The 21,289-nt window shown below is 36.2% G+C and overlaps 1 protein-coding gene and 1 long non-coding RNA gene across 4 annotated transcripts; one reads left to right on the top strand and one right to left on the bottom strand.

Annotated features, from left to right (window-relative positions):
• Positions 1–393: 393 nt before the first annotated feature.
• pla2g12b (phospholipase A2, group XIIB) lies at positions 394–13,339 on the bottom strand. Of its 2 annotated transcripts, none has more exons than XM_065251123.2 (4): positions 12,810–13,339; positions 5,905–5,993; positions 1,725–1,890; positions 394–1,359 (listed from the first exon to the last, which is right to left on the bottom strand). In XM_065251123.2, exons 1-4 carry the CDS (start codon positions 13,156–13,158, stop codon positions 1,241–1,243), a joined length of 723 nt encoding a protein of 240 aa, XP_065107195.1. In that variant the 5' UTR covers positions 13,159–13,339; the 3' UTR covers positions 394–1,240. The 2 variants fall into 2 exon arrangements, with proteins under 2 accessions (XP_065107195.1, XP_065107206.1); XM_065251134.2 differs by having other exon boundaries at positions 5,917–5,993.
• An 803-nt stretch (positions 13,340–14,142) lies between these two features.
• Positions 14,143–19,555, top strand: LOC135732801 (uncharacterized). Of its 2 annotated transcripts, XR_012335549.1 has the most exons (3): positions 14,536–16,351; positions 18,494–18,650; positions 19,300–19,555. It is a non-coding gene; the product is annotated as an uncharacterized lncRNA (long non-coding RNA). The 2 variants fall into 2 exon arrangements; XR_012335548.1 differs by lacking the exon at positions 18,494–18,650 and having other exon boundaries at positions 14,143–16,351.
• Positions 19,556–21,289: the final 1,734 nt, after the last annotated feature.

Below are 21,289 nucleotides of genomic sequence, written 5' to 3'. Positions count from 1 at the left end.
ATATCAGCTTTCTACCCATGTTCATGTAACTTGGACTGGGTATTTTGTCCTCTTATAGGAAGAAACTGCACACAGTGATAAAGTAGCTACAAATATGCACTTTCATCCAAACATATCAAATTCCTTTGTTTCACTTAAACTGATCCATCAGCACTAGTCCACACATTAGTGGGTGAATCTCACCCAATATCACATTTCACATAGTCAAACCAAAGAAAATATTATATACTGTATTTTGAAAATAAAATCTGATTTCATTTTTATTGAGGCATTGTTTTTGTCAGGGGTTTTCAAATAGGGGCCCCTCAGAAAATTTTCAAGAGAAAAACGACAAATTGTGAAGTCTATGTGTAGCCAATTATTTAAGTTTGTAAACAATTTGCTTTCTTTATAATATCACAATTACTATTTATCTATCACAGTTTAAAATTTCTTTGTAAAATATATGGATATATGTTTTAGGAAAGGGGTCCCTTGCTAAAGTTCCTGCCATCAAAAAAATAAAAAACTGTTTTATGTGACACCTCCACTCCAATTATCAATTTTGAAAAATACTGAAATATTATTTAAATTGTAGTATTTTTTGTACTGCCTGGTATTTCTTGTGATTATTTAAAAAAATTACTAAAACTCCATTTTAATATTATAACCCCATTAGTAAAAAAAAATCAAATTGCAATCATAATGCAAACTGGGGTGAAAATATTTTGGCTTCTAATAAATATATTTTATATTTGAATGTGAACTGGAAGTGTTTTGTGAGATTTACTGATCCCCAGTGTTCGAATTGTCCCCTAGCTAAGCCCCACCCCCCTGGCCAAGCCCCCATCATTGTAATGTTGATCCTGGATCAGCTTTTTTATTCGTCCTGAATCAATGTTTTAATCAAAGAAACCTCACATGACCCTTAACTCAAACCCTAACCATTTTACCCCTCAAATTAGTGTGAAATTTCAGACAGAAATCTTTTGGTTTACTGCAAAATTGGGAAAAAAATTTGACAATATCACTTTGTTGCAGCTCAGCACAAGAATTTTAAATTCATGTAGTATTTTAATTAAAAACAGGCAACCCCCCAATTAATATTTTTTGTGCTTCATAGGGTTTCTCTCAAGGCTTATAGGAGGTCCAGGACTACCCCAGCCCCCCCTCAATTCGAACACAGCTGATCCTTGCCGTGGAGTCAGTATTGTAAACACATAAAGAGTGTTCACAGGTGTTAAAGATGATGTGCAGATGTTTACAGCTCATCTTTCTCTTCTCCTTCACAATAGCACGCTGCCCTCTGGCTGTTCATGAAGGGCCTGCAGCCCAGAGTCCACACTGTGTTATACATAGTGTCAGCAAAGGTCTCACATGCTGTAGAAGAACAAAAGAGGAATTGTGTTAAGCATCTCATATTGTGCGTTTGTGTTTGTTTTATCTTTCAGCCACAATAAACAATTAGGCCACAACCTCATTAAGTCCATAACGAGCTGCTGTGCTTTATGGGATTCCCACACAGCAGACGACTTGATACCGGATCCGCACCGGAGCTACTGACTTTGGCACAAATCCGGTGCAGATCCGGTATGGAGTCGTCTGCTGTGTGGGTTTCCATGTGATGCTAACATATAATATGGCAGAGAAAACATGTACTAAATGGTTTATAACACATGCAGCTCGCTGGGTTTTTGAACAGAGCTGAGGTGTGAGTTAAATGTTGGAATGAGAGCATTTCACACCTTGAACCTTTGCAACTAAGCCCAGACTCTTCTTGAGATCACCACAGATGCTGTGAAGGCACCAGCGGAACTTTGTGTCACAGCGGTACTTGTTCGAACCGCAGGTGTCGTAGCAAATGTCTAACTGGTTACAGCACTTAGTCATGGCTGGAACACCCACATCAAACTGCAGAGAAACAGCACATTACACAACATTAACATCCAAAGTCAAACTGTCTGCATTACAGCATAGCATGGTGTACAGGGCTCTCCGCAGAAGCACTGAACTAAAAATATTATAAAACAAAATTGTCCCTGGGGCGGTGCCCTTTCAAAAAGTACACTTTTGCACATAAAGAGGTCATATTAGTATATCAAAGGTACATATTGGCACCAAATGTATACATATTTGTACCAAAATGTTTTATATTAGGACCTTTTATAGGGTTAATAATACAGTGACAGCTTGGGAGCATTTTTTGGCATTTTTCTAACAGTGTATACTGATAAACATATACAGAATAATGCAACGATATCCCAAGAAACACTAAACACCGACCTGTCATTATAGTTTCATTAACTTTAATCTAAACAAAATAAAGACCTGCAGGAGTGAATTCCCTTGCATGTTTGTCTTTACAGTCTTGGTGACGCCCGCTAATGTTGGTAATTTTCTCTGTTAGCATCTAATCTGTGTGGGAAGTAATCATTTATTTAAATGATTTATTGCATTTGGATAATAAATGTCTCTATTATAGAGAGAATCAGTTATTTATGGATCACAATAATAGAGGTTAGAGTCTGATCGTAATTTATTCAAGGTGAAACATGAGACAATTACATTTCTAGCCAATATTACTGAGGATATAGATGTACAGGCTTTATTAAGTGCTTTCTGGGTGGGCATCTTAAACGCAGAATTTATTTTGGAGCCTAAATTGCACACAGGACTATCTATGAGTCTTTGTGTGAAACTTAATTGACTCATTTAACTTCCTTTATTGTGACAGCGTTCCCATCAGCTGCTTGGCCGGAGTTTTTTTAGCATCTAAATCGGCTTAACTGGAACCTATTAAATGTTCATCCTCTTTTCAGGACCTTTACTAACCTCTTCATTTGTAAGTTTTTCTGGTCTGTACAATACTAGTCCAAACTTAGCCAGACCACTGACTTTGGACTGAAATCTGGGCAACATTGAAACTTATTCTAGTTATGAATGAATGTAATTGACAGACATGTAAAGAAAGGGGTTTATCCTAAATGTATTATATCCCTATAATAGAGTATGTTAAAATTATTCGATTTCACACAGTGCCCAAAATCTTAGGCCACCACTTGCTTTGTTGTTTAAAAAGTTTTTAATGACCATCCATATTTATTACTCACTCTCTTGATTAAAGCAACACTATGTAGTTTTTTTACCTTTAAATAATGTCTCTAAAATTATTTCAGTGATAGAACAACTTTTAACTGGACAAATTGTACTGTTGCTGCAACCTGAGCAGCCTCCTAGCTGCTACAAGCACACTCTGAAAGTGGCGGTGGAGGGTAGGAAACACAGCCCCGCCCCTCCCCCTGCCTGCAGAAGAGTGTCTGATACCAGGCACTGTTGCGCTTTTCAACCACATGGGGGAGCTGGAAGTCATTTTTTACACGGAAACTACATAGTGTTGCTTTACGATACAAACCGAAAATACAGGAAATATGTACACAAATATAAAAAAAGTTGTGCAATACATACGCCAATTTCCAATTTTGCATGCATATATTGCGTCAGTCCTTCCCGTTCACTTAATACGACTTATCTTTTCATGTTGTTTTATTTATTGGTTTCTCAATTTTTCAGTTTTTTTAAACCATTGTTGCTTGGGTTGGGGGTTAGATTTGGTAATTGCTTTAGTAATTTAATATAATGACAGTTTTAGCAATAACAACATAAACAAATTGATTTAGTGGAACCGGTAAACTTCCACAGCGCATTTCCAGGTGTTAAGAATTATAAACTCACACATCTACCACAAATATATCTCCATCTGAATGCATGAGTTTTAGCCCTGAGGAGGCATGCTAATTTTTTTAACAGACATGAGAATCAATTGCCGTCTGAATAGGGCTTAAGTCAGATGGAAAAAATCACATGAAGCAAATCCAGTGATTAACTATCGCGCGCGCACGTGAAACTTCGCTTATTTTCAGGTGAGCACACGATAGTTTCACGTGCTCGCGTGATAGCTTCACGTGAGCACGCGAAACTAAACTTTAAAAATAAATTCTGCACATGAAATTTTCGCGTGAGCACATGGAAGTTTCGCGTGAGCACATGAAAGTTTCGCGTGAGCACATGAAAGTTTCGCGTGAGCACATGAAAGTTTCGTGTGAGCCCATGAAAGTTTCGCGTGAGCCCATGAAAGTTTCGCGTGAGCCCATGAAAGTTTCGCGTGAGCCCATGAAAGTTTCGCGTGAGCACATGTAGGTTTCGAGTGAGCACATGAAAGTTTTGCGTGAGCACATGAAACTAAACTTTATAAAATTTTTGTCCCATGTCCCCTTAGGGGCTCCGTACAGTACATTTTTGTAGCTCCAGATTTCACTCTTTTCCTGAAACGCACAGCTTTGAAAAGCTCTGTGTTCCTGATTGGCCAGCTAATCTGTACTTTGTGATTAGTCTGAATACCTCTGACGTCAGCCGGAAATGTGACACCCCTTACTATGTTTGAAAGATTAGTTCACAGTGCAATGCTATGAATCAAAGCGGAAGGAATTATGATGATGTCGGTCGTGTCTACATCAACAGGCCCAGGCAATATACTGTTCCCTAGAATCCGTGTGTTTGTTGTAGAGATTTACGTTGGAGACGATAACTCGTGTCATCATTTACTTTGAGGTTTGTATCTTTTGCATATTGTTAACATTTACTAATACACACTTACACACCAAAGGAAATGTAAAATTGTGAATCATACAATAGGTGGTCTTTAATCGATTTTAAATGTAATCGATTTTTTTAATTAAAATGTAAAGTTTAATGTTTATTTATTGGTTTTCATTTTCAATTTGTATGCAAATTCAATGTTAATAAGTGGGTAGGGTTTACTTGCCCAAGAAACTGGGATTGGGTGAAGCAATGTTGCCAATTTAGCGATTTTATTGCTACATTTGGTGAATTTTATACCCATTTAGACAAATAGCAACTGTTTGAATGAATCTTAGCCTCACATCTGTACAAATACTGGCTAGTGTGTCGCTTGTCCTGGCCCACAAATGCTGGGTCTTGCTGTCCTGGTGAAATGCACATCTCTCTCAGCGTCTAAACTCTTTGCATAAAGATACAGTGAGCAACATTAAGACTGTACGAGCTGACGCATGGATGAGATTCCTTTTCTTGTAAATTAAACTAGCTAATATGACTATTACTATATTAAAAGTATTCTGAAGCCATTGAAAGTGTCATTTCTGTGACCCCAGGGGCATCAAACTGAATTGCAAAACTCACCCACCTTGTAAATGTATTATTGCTTGTGTCTTATGGCAGGTGTTTAAATGTCGGCCCCAATTTCAGCTGAAGTTGAAGGGATTTTTCCCTCTTTAATATATCATACAAACAGTATTAAACAGCTCATTACACATATCGCCATTGGTTCAAACACACACTGTTGGTTTGGCTAGAAAGTGAAGTCAAAGTAAGGTCAAAAAGTTCAATAGTGTCACAAAGACACATTTACAGAGTCAATGCAATAAACTGGGATAGGAGAAAGTCATTTCACATGAAAACACATTGTCATTGTTATTCTAAAGTGAATATATGCACATTTGAAAAGGATTTAAGGATTAACAGTGACTGAATACTTAAAATCCTGTGTGATTTTCATGCAAAGTTTCATGCACATGAAAATTGTGCTTGAATCAAATTAAATTTAGAGATTTTAACAGGCATTATAGTGACCATTTATCAAACTACAATACTGTGTACTGTTAATATAAAGATCGCTTTTAGTGATCCATCGAGGCAAGAAAATCAAACAGGTTTGGAATAACAAACAGCTGAGTGAATGAAGACAAAATGTTAGTTTTTGAGTAAGCCACACTTGTATTTGATCAGCAGATATTCACGCACAGAATCATGCACTAAGGTGAATCTAATTCAAGCTTCAGAGGTTAACTAGTTATTGATTTATGTTAGTAGAGATAAATAGACACATACACTGTTTGGTACCTGGAAGCCAAGCAGCGTGGTGCTACAGCCGTCGGGTTCAGGCATCTGGTAGCCAGGACGAGGCTGAGGAGCTTTACCTGGGAATAAACAAATATTAAGAATCAGTTTCATATACAGAACACCTTTCAGTACCTTAAAAATGTCCATATACTTTACAATGTCAGAAATGGTATAGATTTGGCACCAATATGTACCTCAGAGGTATACTATTATGAACTCTCTGGAACCTTTGAGATACTACTGTATGAAACCCTTTAGGTCCAAATGTGCACTTTTTAAAAAGATACAGCCCCAGGGAAAGCTATAGGGAGCATTTTTAACCATAACAATGTACAGAGAAAAGTTAAAGGAGGTGTATAATACATTTTTATTATAACATTTTCCCTTTCATTGCCACTGGGAGGTCAGCCTATAAAGTTTGAAATTAATATGTTTTCTTACTGAAAAAAATCCCATTGCTTTGCCTTGACATTTAATAACTGTATGGATTAGTTTTTGATAAATGGATGCGCTATGTGGAGGCAGTATCCAGTGCCATTATAAACCTGAAGAAAGACAGGATGTTTTTAAAGAGCATCTATTTCATTGATAAAAAAAATGTTATTTTGAGTATTAGGTATAATACAATGTGTTTGCGTGTTTATGGTTAAAAAAAACACATTATTTTCCACATATGAATTTGTACAAAGCTCATCGTCCTGAAAGCGCAGTGTCCTCTGATTGTGATTGGCCTGAAAACCTCTGGAAAGTGACGCTTACCATGTTTGAAAGATTCGCTCACAATGCAATGTTGACAGGAGTTAATATCGTCTTTACTCAGGGCCGGATTATCCATAGACGGGATTGGGCGAGTGCTCTGGGGCACCAGGCAATGGGGGGCACCAAGGGCTCCAGACTGCAGCCAAAAAGTACTCGTGCATGTGCGGCACCCGTGACAAAACTATGGAATGCACGATCGGGTTTTCAACGCTCATTTGCATGACAAGTATATAGTTTTATACCACCATGTGCTCATTTGATTGTACCGATGGGTCTACGCAGCCAGGATAAAGTCAACACATCTCACTCAGAACCGTGAGGAGACACGCTGGCGCAGATTTAAAATTAAACATTGCAGAGATGAGAGACAAAGAGAGCGGGAGAACGTTTAGCCTACATTAACACCAACAACATTATAGATGAGAATAAAGGTACATCAGACATCAGTGCCAAGTTAAGGAAAACCGAACAAAGGATGAGAAGCGTGTAAAGGATACAAGTATTTAGATTGCCCTGCCACTCATCTCATTACAGTATTCTATCTGGATATAACTTATTGTATATGTATGTATCTTATGCTTAGAATTAGTGAAGGGGGTTGTATGATTCTTTGGTTCATAACTGCCTATTCTAAAAGTTTCATCAATTGTGCATAATGACATGTGCAGCAACTGCATAGAGTTAAGTCTATTTAGTATTTTTCAGTAATGCAGTTGGAAAAAATGTGAATAATTGCATTGCAGGCTGATTTAAGGTGTGCCCTAAATTTTCTGCTAGCACTTCTGTTGGCACACATTTAAGTGGTTTTGCACGCGTGTATTGCGACGTACGGTTTCCTTTTGGCTTAAAATAATTTATAAACTTTCAAAAGTCCAAAAATAAACTTCGGATATGCCAATCCATTTATTAACATAAAGAAAAATAAAACACTTCTCAAATCAACTTAACTCTCAACATAAATCATTAAAGTCTCCATGAATTGCCTACTGCGCGCCGTGTCTCACGGTCAAAAACCATGCACCTCGACGTGCGGCACACCTGCAGTAATTAGTCCCCGTCTTAAGAAGACTAGTGGCAGATCACAGCGCCAACCCATGCCAATACACAGAACAACCCAGTCTCACCCCATGGCGTCAATATTTGACGACACTTGACCATGCATCAATATGTTGACGCGGAGGGTATACCTTTCGCGTCATTTTTTAACAAACTGGGGACTTCAATACCATTACGTCCGTTGCATTCTCTTTCCTATTTTCTTACCATTTTCGCGTCGGTTTAGGGTTAGATTTACATAATGACATCCCTACCCAAACCTAACTCTAACCCCACCGCCAGGTGACAACTGTTTAATTTCGCGTACCTAACTCTAACCCCAACGCCAGGTGACAACTGTTTAATTTCGCGTACACTGTTTAATTTTGCGTAATCTAACCCTAAACCGACACGAAAATGGTAAGAAAATAGGAAAGAGAATGCAACGGACGTAATAGTATTGAAGTCCCCAGTTTGTCAAAAAATGACGCGAAAGGTATACCCTCCGCGTCAACATATTGACGCATGGTCAAATGTTGTCAAATATTGACGCCATGGGGTGAGACTGTGTAGCAACGAATGGCTCCAACAACTAAAATTTTCAGTCAGGGGCTACAGTGCTCCTAATAACAAAAAAGTTAGTCTGGAGCCCTGAATGACTACAGTTCAATATAATAATATAATAATAACTAATATATATATATATATATATATATATATATATATATATATATATATATATATATATATATATATATATATTAGTGCTGGGCAAAGATTAATCGCGATTAATCGCATACAAAATAAAAGTGATTTTTTGCATAATTTATGTGCGTGTACTGTGTCTAATTATTGTGTATATTTAACCACACACACATTCATATATTCATTTCAGAATTGTTTTACTTATATATAATTTTTTTAAATTTATTTTTAATATAGAATATATAAAAATATAAATAAATATATATAAACATGTAAATGTTTCTTAAATACATACAGGGCACTTGAAATTTGGTCACCCTGGGCCTCTTCACTGTGTTAATCCGGGCCTGTCTTTACTACCTTATCAATACGAGCCGAATCTGATCCAAAAATGCAGATGACCGAAGCTGATCGATCAACTTTACCAGCGCGGCTTGAGCAGGACGTAACAGATCAGAAACATTAAAACTGACTAACAACAAGTGCTACTCTGCACTGCTCAAGACTTGTGTTTGAATCATGGTTTAGTCAGTAGTAAATTCTTTAAATATGAAAACATCGACTACTTACAGGCTGTAAGGACGAATTATGATAATGACCGTCGTGTCCACGTCAACAGACCCAGGAAGTAAACTGTTTTCTACAATCCGTGTGTATGTTGTAGTCCAAGAAAAGAGATTTACTGTAAGTTGGAAATGATAACTTGCTCATCGTTTACTTTGGGGTTGGTACACATCCTCATGCCCGTGGCGTCAATATTTGACGCACTTGACCATGCGTCAATATGTTACGCCGAGGGTATACCTTTCGCGTCATTTTTTGACGAACTGGGGACTCCAATACTATTACGTCCGTTGCATTCTCTTTCCTATTTTCTTACCATTTTCGCGTCGGTTTAGGGTTAGATTACGCATATTAAACAGTGTACGCGAAATTAAACAGTTTAAACAGTTGTCACCTGGCGTTAGGGTTAGAGTTAGGTTTGGGTAGGGATGTCATTATGTAAATCTAACCCTAAACCGACGCGAAAATGGTAAGAAAATAGGAAAGAGAATGCAACGGACGTAATAGTATTGAAGTCCCCAGTTCGTCAAAAAATGACGCGAAAGGTATACCCTCGGCGTAACATATTGACGCATGGTCAAGTGCGTCAAATATTGACGCCACGGGCATGAGGATGGGTAGCACTTACACACCAAAGGAAATGAAAAATTGTGAATCAGAAAATAGCTGGTCCTTAATATAACTCTTTACTGTGTTTGGCTGAAAGAAGAGTCACATACACCTCGGATGGATTGAGGGTGAGTGAAAAATGAGCTAATTTTCTTTTTTGGATCTGCTCCTGGGACCCATTGTCCTGTAAAGTTTATTTCCAATCCTGCTCCAGCACCTGCTTGTACTTTTCTTGTGTTCCTGGAGCTCTCTAACGTCAAGCTGTTATCGCAGAAAAAAGCCCAGACAGGGTTTTGTATCACACTAAAGGGGCTTATTTTGCAATAACAATGGGCTGCCTGTACATTATGCCGCTTATTACACAGCTATTACCTCATAAATAAGGTAAGGAGCATTAATTATTGAATTGAAATGTTTTATTTGCTCATTTTTAACAAATACAGACCTTCTTCAAAGAATACCTGTTTACTTTCTGTTTTAAGTTAAGACGAGATGTTCAAATGTCACGAACACAATATGGTTGAATCATTTGTAAATATAATATCACATTTCTTATTAAAAGACATATTTATATTTCATTTTTGTGTAATATTAAACTGTTATAGTCAGAATGATATGCTCCTGTGTGTTTTTAGTTTCAGGCAGTTGTTATAACTAGTAAATGTTGCGACTGGCCAATCAGAATCAAGCATTTATACTGTATCATCTTTCCTGCAGACTTTATATTGTGACAGATACCAAAACAATGTACACTGAATTTTAAAATGCCAAGGGATCATGTTAAAACTATGGGACTATAATGTGTTTTATTATACTATATCTAAAGATACTTTTATTGGTTTAATGTAAAAAAAAATGTATAACGTTTTAACATGTACAGGATGTGTAGTATTTTCTCAATCTAATGCAAAAATACCTCATGCACATGCGCAGAACATTGGTGCTTAAAGTTCATGTCTTATATTTATGTCTTATTTACATATAACATGAATCTCGTCACAGAAACATGCAAGAGCAAGGCAATGGCAACATGCATTATTAAAGTAATGGGGTCATGCGCTGTACATTTTGCAGGGTTTAAAAACATTACATAAAGCAATAAAATAGTGTTGTGCTTTTCAAAAAGTGTGTTTTCATTGCCTGTATCTGAAAACTTCTTAAGAACAACTTTCTCCAACTTTGTACATTTATAAAGACATAAAGCGTGAACTCAATGAGAGATGTTGTGCGCTGCGTTGCCAAGTCCTCTGCTTTTTTGAATTCAGATTTGGTTTACTTTTAAACCGTTTTCTTAAGTTGATTTTTTCTGTGGGTTTAAGATTGAAAGATTTTGTTAAATAGTTATTGGCATTTGGGCCCTGAATAGTCTTTGGATGCTTTTGGGCTAGTTTTGAGTGTCCATTGGGATGCTTTTTTATAGAATTATTATATTGAATATATGTAAACAAACATTTTAGATCAGATTGCAATGTTTAGGGTATATGTAAATGGTACTGTCGTAACCTGCAATTGTATTAAATTCAGTCAGATTGAGAACATTTTGTGCATGTAAACATAGCCATTTACGAGAAGCAGAGTTTTCCTGTTTACCAAGCTGCAGATGAGTTTCGTGGTGTATAAAGGAGACAGTGAGCAGTTCTCTAAAGAAGCTGTGGTTTGACCACCTGCGACGCAAGTAACTTTTTGCAGATCTGAAGTTCAATCAAAGGTTACAGAAAACTGGCTTGTACTACTGTAGTTTGGGGGTTGGGGTAAACATAAAATAAAGTCAGACAAATGATCAGGTTGGGTGTACATCTTTTAACCACTATTGTGTACTAAGCCGTATGACCCAATACTTTCATAAAATACTTTGAAGATCATTTTTCATCTCAAACGTCTCAGTTTCTACAGAAGAAAATCCACGACAAAACTACTGCTCATATCTATCTACACACAACCAGGAACATCTTGGTGAACTTTCCCTCATTATACTTGTATTAGTTATCAAGTTGTTTAATAATTAAAATATTATATATTGTTTCTATCTAATTTACTGAACCGGTGCTGTTAACATGTTATTGTAGGTAGTCATGTGTGTTTTTTGTTGATGTTAATGTATTCACCCATCTAATTATTGTGGAAGTTAAAAAGTTTCTCCTACTTAAAGTTGTTTGGCATTCAGACACACTGTTGATCTTAACTCTTTAGCCAAACATATAACATAACAATGCATAACATTACCGCAAATATCTTTAACAGAAATATATTTTTTTATAATATTTTTACACAATATGCTATTTGCAAAAAGGAGGAAATAGCATTATATGTGAGCTGTTACAAGCTCCCCAGGAGCTCTGGTTTTTACAGTATTTTGTCCATTCAGGGTATGAATACTGTAAGTGGGATTTTATATATATTTGAAAGATCAAACATTAATTCAGTATTGAGATCATCTTCATTGTTATTCAGGGTGAAATGAGACAAACAACAGCTGACCTATGCCGGCTTATCACAAACAACAGCAGATAACCATATTCCTCACATATTTATCTAAGTCAAACTTTAATATCTATAGTTCATATAGATTTTTATTGCTACAAACCTTTTAGCTAGCACACACTATCATGTCCTTCAGGGTTAGTATCTTAAGCAGTTCAAAGCCAAGCAATAAGATAAACATTTTACTCCCTTTAGATTTACTTTGTATCTAATTTGATTTTAGCAGAAGCCTCCCCATCAGGATACGTCCCATAGCTCCTAATGGTCAGTTCATCCCCGCTGTCATTGCAAGAGAAGATGAACCTGGGGTTTAAAAATGGTTGCATTACAAGATTAAATGTTACAACTTTTTGATTGCCTTATTTGGCCGTTTGTCAAGTCTCAGATGTCTGCCAAATGTTCAGTCAGCATTTTAAAACTGCACGGCATACAATTATTATGCCAAAATGAGCAGTGGCAAATTGTATTGTGAATTAGAAAAGTGCACAAAGGAAATAAACGACAGAAAATGTCAAGCTCCTAAAATGACTATAAAACACCATCTGTTGGAGGTCGGTTATCATTGAATATCAATATAAATGTCTGATCTTTGGAGACACAAAGCTATGTTATTGCTTCTGAATACTTGAATATATTTTTTGGTAAACATTTCCTTTAACTAATTGGTTTTATGGTCATATCTCTGTCAACAACATTACATGATCTGAGAAATGTCATGACATTGGTACAGTATTACTTACCATATCTACAGCGGTACTGACACACACCATCCCGTCCTCCCATCAACTCCAGCACTGAGTCAAAATAACTATTCACTGACTGGAAGCTTCCTCGGATTGAGTTCAGACCCCAGTATGAATCGTCCTCAGACTCTTCAGTGGCACTCTGAGTCTCTGCTGGTTTCTCCACAGCAAGGGGATCTTCCTTTAGGATGTCTTCTGCCTGAAACTCCACATTTGGTGTCCCATCCGCCTGAGCTTCAGGTAAAACAGACCCATCAGCTGTCGAGTCCCCTGCGGCCTGGATGAGCGTAGCGGCCAAGCCTGTAGAGATACACAGCCAAAGAAGCACCAGCACACGGGACAACATGATTCAACACCGGGTCCCAACAGATCTAAAGGGTCTGAGGAGAAGGTGAGCTGGATAGCCGTGAAGGGTTTTGGTGAGAAGACTGAGCAGCACAAACAGAGACTATTGATAGTGAATGGTGGATGAGACTTTGACCTGTGATTAGATCAAGCAGACAGCAAAGCATTGATTGGTGCTAAGGTTAAAGGTAAACCTCCAATCTCTCGTTCTCTCTGTGAGTCACTGTCACACTCCCTGTTTGCAATCCTCTCTCTTGCTTTCATTATCTGCAGTTCACACTTTACACCTGGAAGACAGCTTGGGGTTTTTTGTTTCAACCTTTTTTGCAATTTACCGTATCCTGTTTATAGTCGTATGGTCTGTTCAGCTGAAACCATTTTTTTTATAAAAACAGGGTCGCACTGTCAATGACTGAATTAGTATGGTCACGTGAAATGAGTATCATGATGATAATGATTGCGTAAAGTAGTGGATTGCAACACTTTGATAAGATTTCTGATGCATTAGGTAAATGTTGATAGTGATAAAGTTTCATACAGTTATTAAACTCTGCTTTCAATTTGCACTGGTGCTGTATTTTCGGTTACACTTATTTTATTTTATTTTAGTGTTAATTATTGAGTACTTACATAAAAAGAAAAGCTTATAGTACATTGCACTTATTGTGTACATGCGTGTTTGCCCTTTAAAAGATTAAGGTGCTTCATGATCCCATTTTTTCTAAAGGGTTCCATAATAAACATTTAACATCTGAAAACCGTTCTGTTCAGATTATAAAAATGTAAGAAAGAAATGATTCTTGAAATAACTTTTAACTTTAAAGGAGTGTAGGCCCTGGGTTTGGGTCAAGAGTGTAACTACGTGCAAATGATGATGAAGCTTTATTTGTCATTGTACAAGTACAACGAAATTACAGCCATCAACCTGTCCATACATACAATACATAAAAAACAAGGGGTAGACAGAACAGGTCAACAGAGTACCCAGGTAAAAAAGTAGTATACTTTAGTGTATTAGAAATATGATTGAAGTACATGAAGTATAAAACAAGTATGCTTCTACTTGTTGTACTTAATTTAAAGAGTATTTAATATGTACTTTTTAAAAGTATACTTCCAAAAAGATATAATTAAGTTCAACTTAACAGTCCAAAAAATAAGTATACTAATTTACCAGTAATTCAATTATCTTTTAAATGTACTTTTTGAAAGTATACTTCAAAAAATATGTAATTAAGTTCAACTTAAGAGTCCAAAAAATAAGTATACTAATTTACCAGTAATTCAATTATCTTTTAAATGTACTTTTTGAAAGTATACTTCAAAAAATATGTAATTAAGTTCAACTTAAGAGTCCAAAAAATAAGTATAATGAATTTACCAGTAATTCAATTATCTTTTAAATGTACTTTTTGAAAGTATACTTAAAAAAAGATGTAATTAAGTTCAACTTAAGAGTCCAAAAAATAAGTATACTAATTTACCAGTAATTAAAATATTTTTTAAATGTACTTTTTGAAAGTGTACTTTGTTGTCAATGTATTTTAAATTGTATAGAAGTTTATTTTTTTTAAGTGTATTAAATTTGACATACTTAGAGTGACAATTCAATATACTTATGGGAAGTATATTTTTTGGAAATTAATTGTTAATTTACTTTTTTAGCATACTAGGATCTCACTTCATTAGAAGTGTGACTTCTGTACACTTTATACAGTACACTATAAAATAAGTGTATTTTTAGTTGCATATCAGAGTACTTTCATAAAATACGTTAGAATAATAAAATGTAGGCTATACACTGCATGAAAAGAGCTGTATCCAGACAAATACGGATGGGAAATCCCTGCTAAACTTTAGGTTTGCCAGATAAATGAGGCAGAGTGCTTGGAAACGTAATACTCAGAAGTAAACTCGTGAAACATCCAGAAACCTTGTGTATATGGATGTATACTGGTGGAAGTTTCTAGGAATCCTCACAGCTGGTTGTAAGGAGTGCTGGTTGTGAGGTGTGAAGGGTTAATGACAGAGTTGCTGTCTCTGTTTTCAAAGCTGGGTGGGGGGTTCAAGGCAGCACATAACATAAAAACATTATATATCTACAAGTGTGTTTACTAAATACATGTATTATTATGCTAATGTAATTTAATTGATAAAGGTTTTTTTTATTTAAGAAAATCTGAGCATCACTCAAAATAACTGTCAACATGTTTGTCAACTAAACATGTTTTGTAAACGTTATACATTTTATAAAAATATTTAATATTTTTATTATTGATAAAGTATAAAGAACAAATCAGTGTGAAAACGCAGATTATAAAAAGTACATAAAGTGCCAGCAGAGGATCCAAAATAATGAAAAAAAAAAAAACATCCAATGCAACTTGGAAATTGTAGTCAAAATACATCTACAGCAGCATGCTAAAGCAGTACCAACGCCAGGGCAAAAGACTCAAATTCCCAGAATGCACCTGCACCCACCCATTCATTCCCACCAATCAGGATCAACGGCATTTTTCAAACCGCTACTGACTCGTTTTCATGCTAAACAGTACGGCTGAGGTAAGTTTGACTTTCATTCCTTTACATCGCGCAGATCTGTTCCATATTTGTTCCTATTTTGTTCTTCACTGTGATTATTTTTGTCTTTATGCGAGAAGTGTTTTAATTTAAAGCACACACAGGAAACATTAAGAGTAAGTTATACACTGTACACAGTAACGTTAGGAACTTGAACATGCGGTTTTTCAGTGAGCAAAGTAACATGCAAAATGCCTGATAAACGAATCAATTCGATGTTTAAAACTTTAAAAATAAAACGGCAAGATTACTTGTGTTGGAGATGTTCAGCTAACTGTAGCAAATGGCTCTTTCTGCTATTTTAAACGATAACCTTAGACGATTTCTGTTGTTTAAAAGCTCATTGCTGTAGGTAAGTTCTGATAGATGCTGCTTATTTTGCAAGCCTGTTTTAATAGCTTTATTCTGTTTAGTAACCAAGCCAGCTTCACTTTAAGTTTAAGATAAACTAACGTTAGATGTTGTTGTAAAGAAGCTTGGAGTCAAAATATATTTTAAAGTTGTATGATTGTCTTCTTTTTTAATATGATGTCTATCCATGTTTGTGTTTACAGAGGTCATGTACCATGTGGTCGACCTTGCTGACGCTGAAGAGGTTTCTGTGTAAAAATGATGTAAGTTAAGTTTAATCTTTTAATTTAATATTGTTTTAATTCATGCCCATGTCATGCTGGCTACCAGTCAAATATCGCATACAATTAAAAATACTATTAATCACCAATAAAACCTTAAAAGGCCCAGCACCTTCGTATCTTAGAGAATTTAATATCAGAATACAATCCAACACGTACACTGCGGTCGCAAAATTCTGGTCTCTTAATTTTCCCTAGAATATCAAAAGTGTCTAAGCTCTGAAATGATTTGCCAACTGGTATCTGTGAATCAGACACAGTCAATCACTTTAAATCTAAAGGGACACTTCACCCATTTGTATTAAGCTTTGTATCTTTAGAACCCCAGTCATGTTTTTGAATGGTCATGCATCATTTCCTGAGACAGGAGAAATACAGATTTCAGTGTTGCACTTCCTTCTTTCAATGATGTAAAAAATTATAATTTTGCATCATTGAAAGAAGGAAGTCCAATATCTTTGTTGAGGTGGTGAGACTACAAACACCCCTTTTTTAGTCAAATAGGCACCAAATTCGAAATGTATGTTACATTTCCACTACAAATATGAGACACTTTCAATAAAGATTAATGTTTCTACAGGTGAAATGCTCCATTAAAGGATAATTCTGGTATTTAACACTTTGAGTCTTATTTCTGGTTTGTTTTGGATGAATTACAGTGATGGACACTGTAATTTTGACAATGGGTCGTGTCTTTTTTTGACTCGTTTAGAAGCGTCTCTTCACTGCTTCAGAGTGGAAGTCAAGGGTCATGCACAAACATGTCATTAAAACAACACTTAACCTTCATTTTCAAAACTGTCCCTTACGAATATTAACCATGGTTTTATTGTGGTAAAAGTGTAGTAACCATGTTTTTTTTGGTCAATTGATTACTATGAGCAAAACCATGGTTTTACTACACTAACCATGGTTTAACTATGGTTTTTGAAAACCATGGTTGTCAAAACCATTGTTATTTTGTGGTAGCTATGGTTTTACTACAGTAACCATGGTTTTTTTGGTCTTAACTGTAGTAAAACCATGGTTAATTTTCGTAAGGGGTGCTACTCACCGAGTGGTTCTTGGTGTTCGTTGATGATTAAAAACAAGTAGTGTAGCGAAATACAGTTTCTGTGGTGTTTTATTTGGCATTTTGTAAAATTCCATTGACTTCTCTTGGAAGACTCATTGCTCGCTGATATATCACTCTGCCGCCGGAAATGGAAAAGGGTCTGTTTACATCTGGTTGTAGTTTTTTCGCTCGGTTTCTCTCAAAAGGCTAGCATGAGCAGAGCAACTGTGCCCTCGGAGTAGGGTACAAATTTTTCCCATATTTGATGGCTCAGTGACCAGCCTTAGGTTTGAATTTGAGCTCGATTGTGACTGTCTATACGCTAGACACCAAGTTCCGTTCAGCATCCTTGTTAGGCAAAGTGGTTGTCGCCATCAAGTGGTCAAGAGTGTGCTAACGCTTCAGACTCAAATATAGAGCGGAAGTATATACGTGGTTGTGAGGTGTCTGAAAAAATAGATCCACTATAGCAAATAACACGGATTGAAATCATACATTGCTCTGATATATTTGTTTTTAATCATCAACGAACACCACAAACCACTCTGTGAGTAGCACAGTTTTGAAAATGAACGTTAAGTGTTGTTTTAATGACATGTTTGTGCATGGCCCTTGACTTCCATTCTGAAGCAGTCAAGAGACGCTTCTAAACAAGTTAAAAAGTCAAGACACGACCCATTGTCAAAATTTCAGTGACCATCACTGTAGTTCATCCAAAACAAACCAGAAATGAGACTCAAAGTGTTTAATACCGGAATTATTCTTTAAGACTTTTTTTCTTTAACAAAGCATTCACATAATTTGTCTAGTAAATTATACTTATCTCGCAAAAGTTAGCTTGTACGGAACAAAGCATTCACATAACTCGTCTGGGTAATTTACTAATGCCGCAATAGCTAGCCTGTCTGGAACCGAGCAGATATTAAAACACAACACTGTGTGACACTGCATTACATGTGAATGGCCCCTACGCTAATAGGATTTTGTTTCTCTCTCCCTGTCTCGTCCTCAAACCCGAGGACATTGAGACAAACAGACCAGTTCTGGCCTGTCTCGTCCTCAAACCCGAGGACATTGAGACAAACAGACCAGTTCTGGCTGCCGTGGAGGTCAACACACCACTGATCTACTGGCTGCCCTTCAACGTGATGCCCAGCCGATGCCTGACCACCGACGGAACTAGGGCTGCACGATAAGTCGCATGTGTTTGTCAGGCGCATCTCCTCAGTAATGCCGGTTCCTTGATTAGTATTAAATCGCCATCAGCTGTTTTCAGATGTAGCAGCTTTAACTACACAGAGCCGTAGTTCACTGACAATCGGGGCAATTTCGCATTAATTATCGCGGACGTATCGGCTGCGATATGTATGCGATATGGCCCAGCTTGTCAGGGAACTACGGCTCTGTAGTTAAAGCTGCTCCATCTGAAAACAGCTGATGGCGATTTAATACTAATCAAGGAACCGGCATTACTGAGGAGATGCGCCTGACAAACACATGCGATTTATCGTGCAGCCCTAGACGGAACCCGTTAAATCTCCTTATCCGTTTACATCCCATATATATATATGTGTGTATATCTTTTCCTCCTAGGACTTTTTGTTCCTCCCTGAGGTTTTTCTCCTAGGGTTTTTTTTAACCCCGGGGAGTCAAGCAACATTGGCTTAACTTAGCACCCTCTTGTATACGAGACATTATTAATTTGCTCACTTGTAAAGTTTATTCATAGCCGCTGTATTTTGCTACTTATATTGTCTGTCGATTTTTCTGTTTCCCCTGCTTCTTTTAATGTAAAGCTGCTTTGAAACAACTACAAATTGTGAAAAGCGCTATATAAATAAAATTGAAATTGAAATGTCTCTTTCCTGTTTTACAGATGCAGTGAGGGAGTGATTCCCCAACATCGAGGTGGCAGAGATCCGGGACCTTCTACGGAGGAAGTGCAACAATGCCAGTTACAAGGCCTCCAGTAGTTCAAATCAGAGCTAGATGTCCATATAGTACAAGTTGTTCGCAATTGTTCTCTTCCCGGCATTTCAAAGAAAGTCGACTGTTTAAGGTTCCCCATTTTGCCAATATCTGTTTTGTGTGTTACTTTTGTGTCATTAATAAAGATCCTTTTTTGAAATGCAGTTTGTAATCTGTTTGTGTGCATTTGAACTGAATTGTTATATTATACACTTGTAGTGTAACAGCAATATTCATGCTTAAGTATAACAAAATGGGGATAAAAGTACAAATTAAATATACTTAAAATATAAAAAATACACTATAATAATATTGCACTGAAAGTACGTGTCTATGATGTTTAGGTTATAATTGAAATTCACTTTAAAAACATTATTATTGTCATAGTGGGACACTTTAAAAGCACTAAAAATAGTTAGGAAGTGCATTTGTAGAGCACTTGAAATATTACAGAGGCATACTAAATTAACATAGTTTATACTAATTATAAGTATGATAGCAGTATGCACAAAATGTACTTAAACACAACTATAATTTGTGCTGCAATGGCTTTTTAAGTGTATTTCCATTAAAATTGCAATACAATGCAATTGTACTGTAAGTGTGCTTAATTACTCATAAATCTTGATTTTCAGGAGTGTATTTTAGTGCACTTGAAGTTTAAAAAAAGTTGTTCCATTTTAGCATACTATTTACACTTGAAGTGTAATCAAATAGGTGTTAAGTTGAAGTTAATACATAATTGAGTACACTTAACTATACTTGGATTTGACGAAAATAGTACAAAATCTAGAAAATATACTTAGTACACTTTTTTAAAGTATATTTTTAATAGAATTTTTTTTCACCTGGGTATTGAGAAGAAGTACAGCATTACATTAGGGAGGAGAAAAAAAACAAACCTCCAGACTATGCTCCAAAGGGAGTACAGTTTGGGAACAGGGAAAAAACACCTCAGAAACATAAGCACATAGTCAGTGCACCTTACAACATGAACAACACATGACTTGCAAAACGATAGGGGGGAATGGGGGTTGGAGATATCCCAGCGCAGGCAAGCAGCCATCCTTAAAAGCTACCCTGACTATGAAGACTTGAATGCTTGAATAGTTTATATTTGACTTTAACTACTAAAAATCATTGATAGAAAGAAACCCTTTACATTTTTTCATTACATTACAAGAAATCCAACATGTAATACTCATTATATCCTATGGAGGGTGCCATTGTGTTTTGCGTTGTGAAATTGATGGTGTGTAATGGTTGTTGTGAAATATTATTACAGTTTACTATAGTAAATACTATGGATTCTTCTATAGATTTTCATATGATAATGTTTATCACATTCTTACCTTTAAGATCTTATTTATTTTGATCTTTTTCATTAGTATGTTTTCTGTATTATTCTTCATTTATGTGACTCTCAGTGAAAGGGCTGAACAGAAGACATGATGCTGTATTTTGAATGAAATGCAGACCAAATACCACCACCTGCTGTCTGTGTGCATTTATAACTTTCATCAATGATGTTTTACACCATTTTATTATCTACTGATTGAAGACTTGTTTATCACATTTACCTTGCTGAAGCATTAATAGAACAGATTTTATTACAACCATGTGACGTCATGTATAAAGATGAAAAACAAAATGTCAGCCTGCTATTAAAAAATATTTATTCCAGTTTCTTTAAACTATGACATTTGTACTGTATTTATTTCCACATTCATATTGTCAATTCCAGTTTTAACCTATTAACCCATTTCCGCCTGATGCTGCACGAAGAAACATTACATCGGTTACTTTTATTTTATGTTTCTAAAGTGCTACAGAGGCTTAGTATTTTTTTTCTGAAAACCCTCAGGAGATAAAGGTTTTTATCCTAGAATAATAGGTTT

The sequence above is a fragment of the Paramisgurnus dabryanus genome, chromosome 20 (genome assembly GCF_030506205.2).
Source record: "Paramisgurnus dabryanus chromosome 20, PD_genome_1.1, whole genome shotgun sequence".
NCBI classification, from domain to species: domain Eukaryota; kingdom Metazoa; phylum Chordata; class Actinopteri; order Cypriniformes; family Cobitidae; genus Paramisgurnus; species Paramisgurnus dabryanus.
This window is presented reverse-complemented; position numbering and strand designations above follow the sequence as displayed.

What these genes read in the sequence shown, in the direction of transcription:
- pla2g12b (XM_065251123.2), bottom strand. Translation starts at nt 13,158, where the DNA reads ATGTTGTCCCGTGTGCTGGTGCTTCTTTGGCTGTGTATCTCTACAGGC. An exon ending in TCAGTACCGCTGTAGATATG is followed by an intron (nt 5,994 to 12,809) that starts GTAAGTAATACT and finishes GTTTATTCCCAG; the next exon opens with GTAAAGCTCCTCAGCCTCGT. An exon ending in GCTTCCAGGTACCAAACAGT is followed by an intron (nt 1,891 to 5,904) that starts GTATGTGTCTAT and finishes GTTTCTCTGCAG; the next exon opens with TTTGATGTGGGTGTTCCAGC.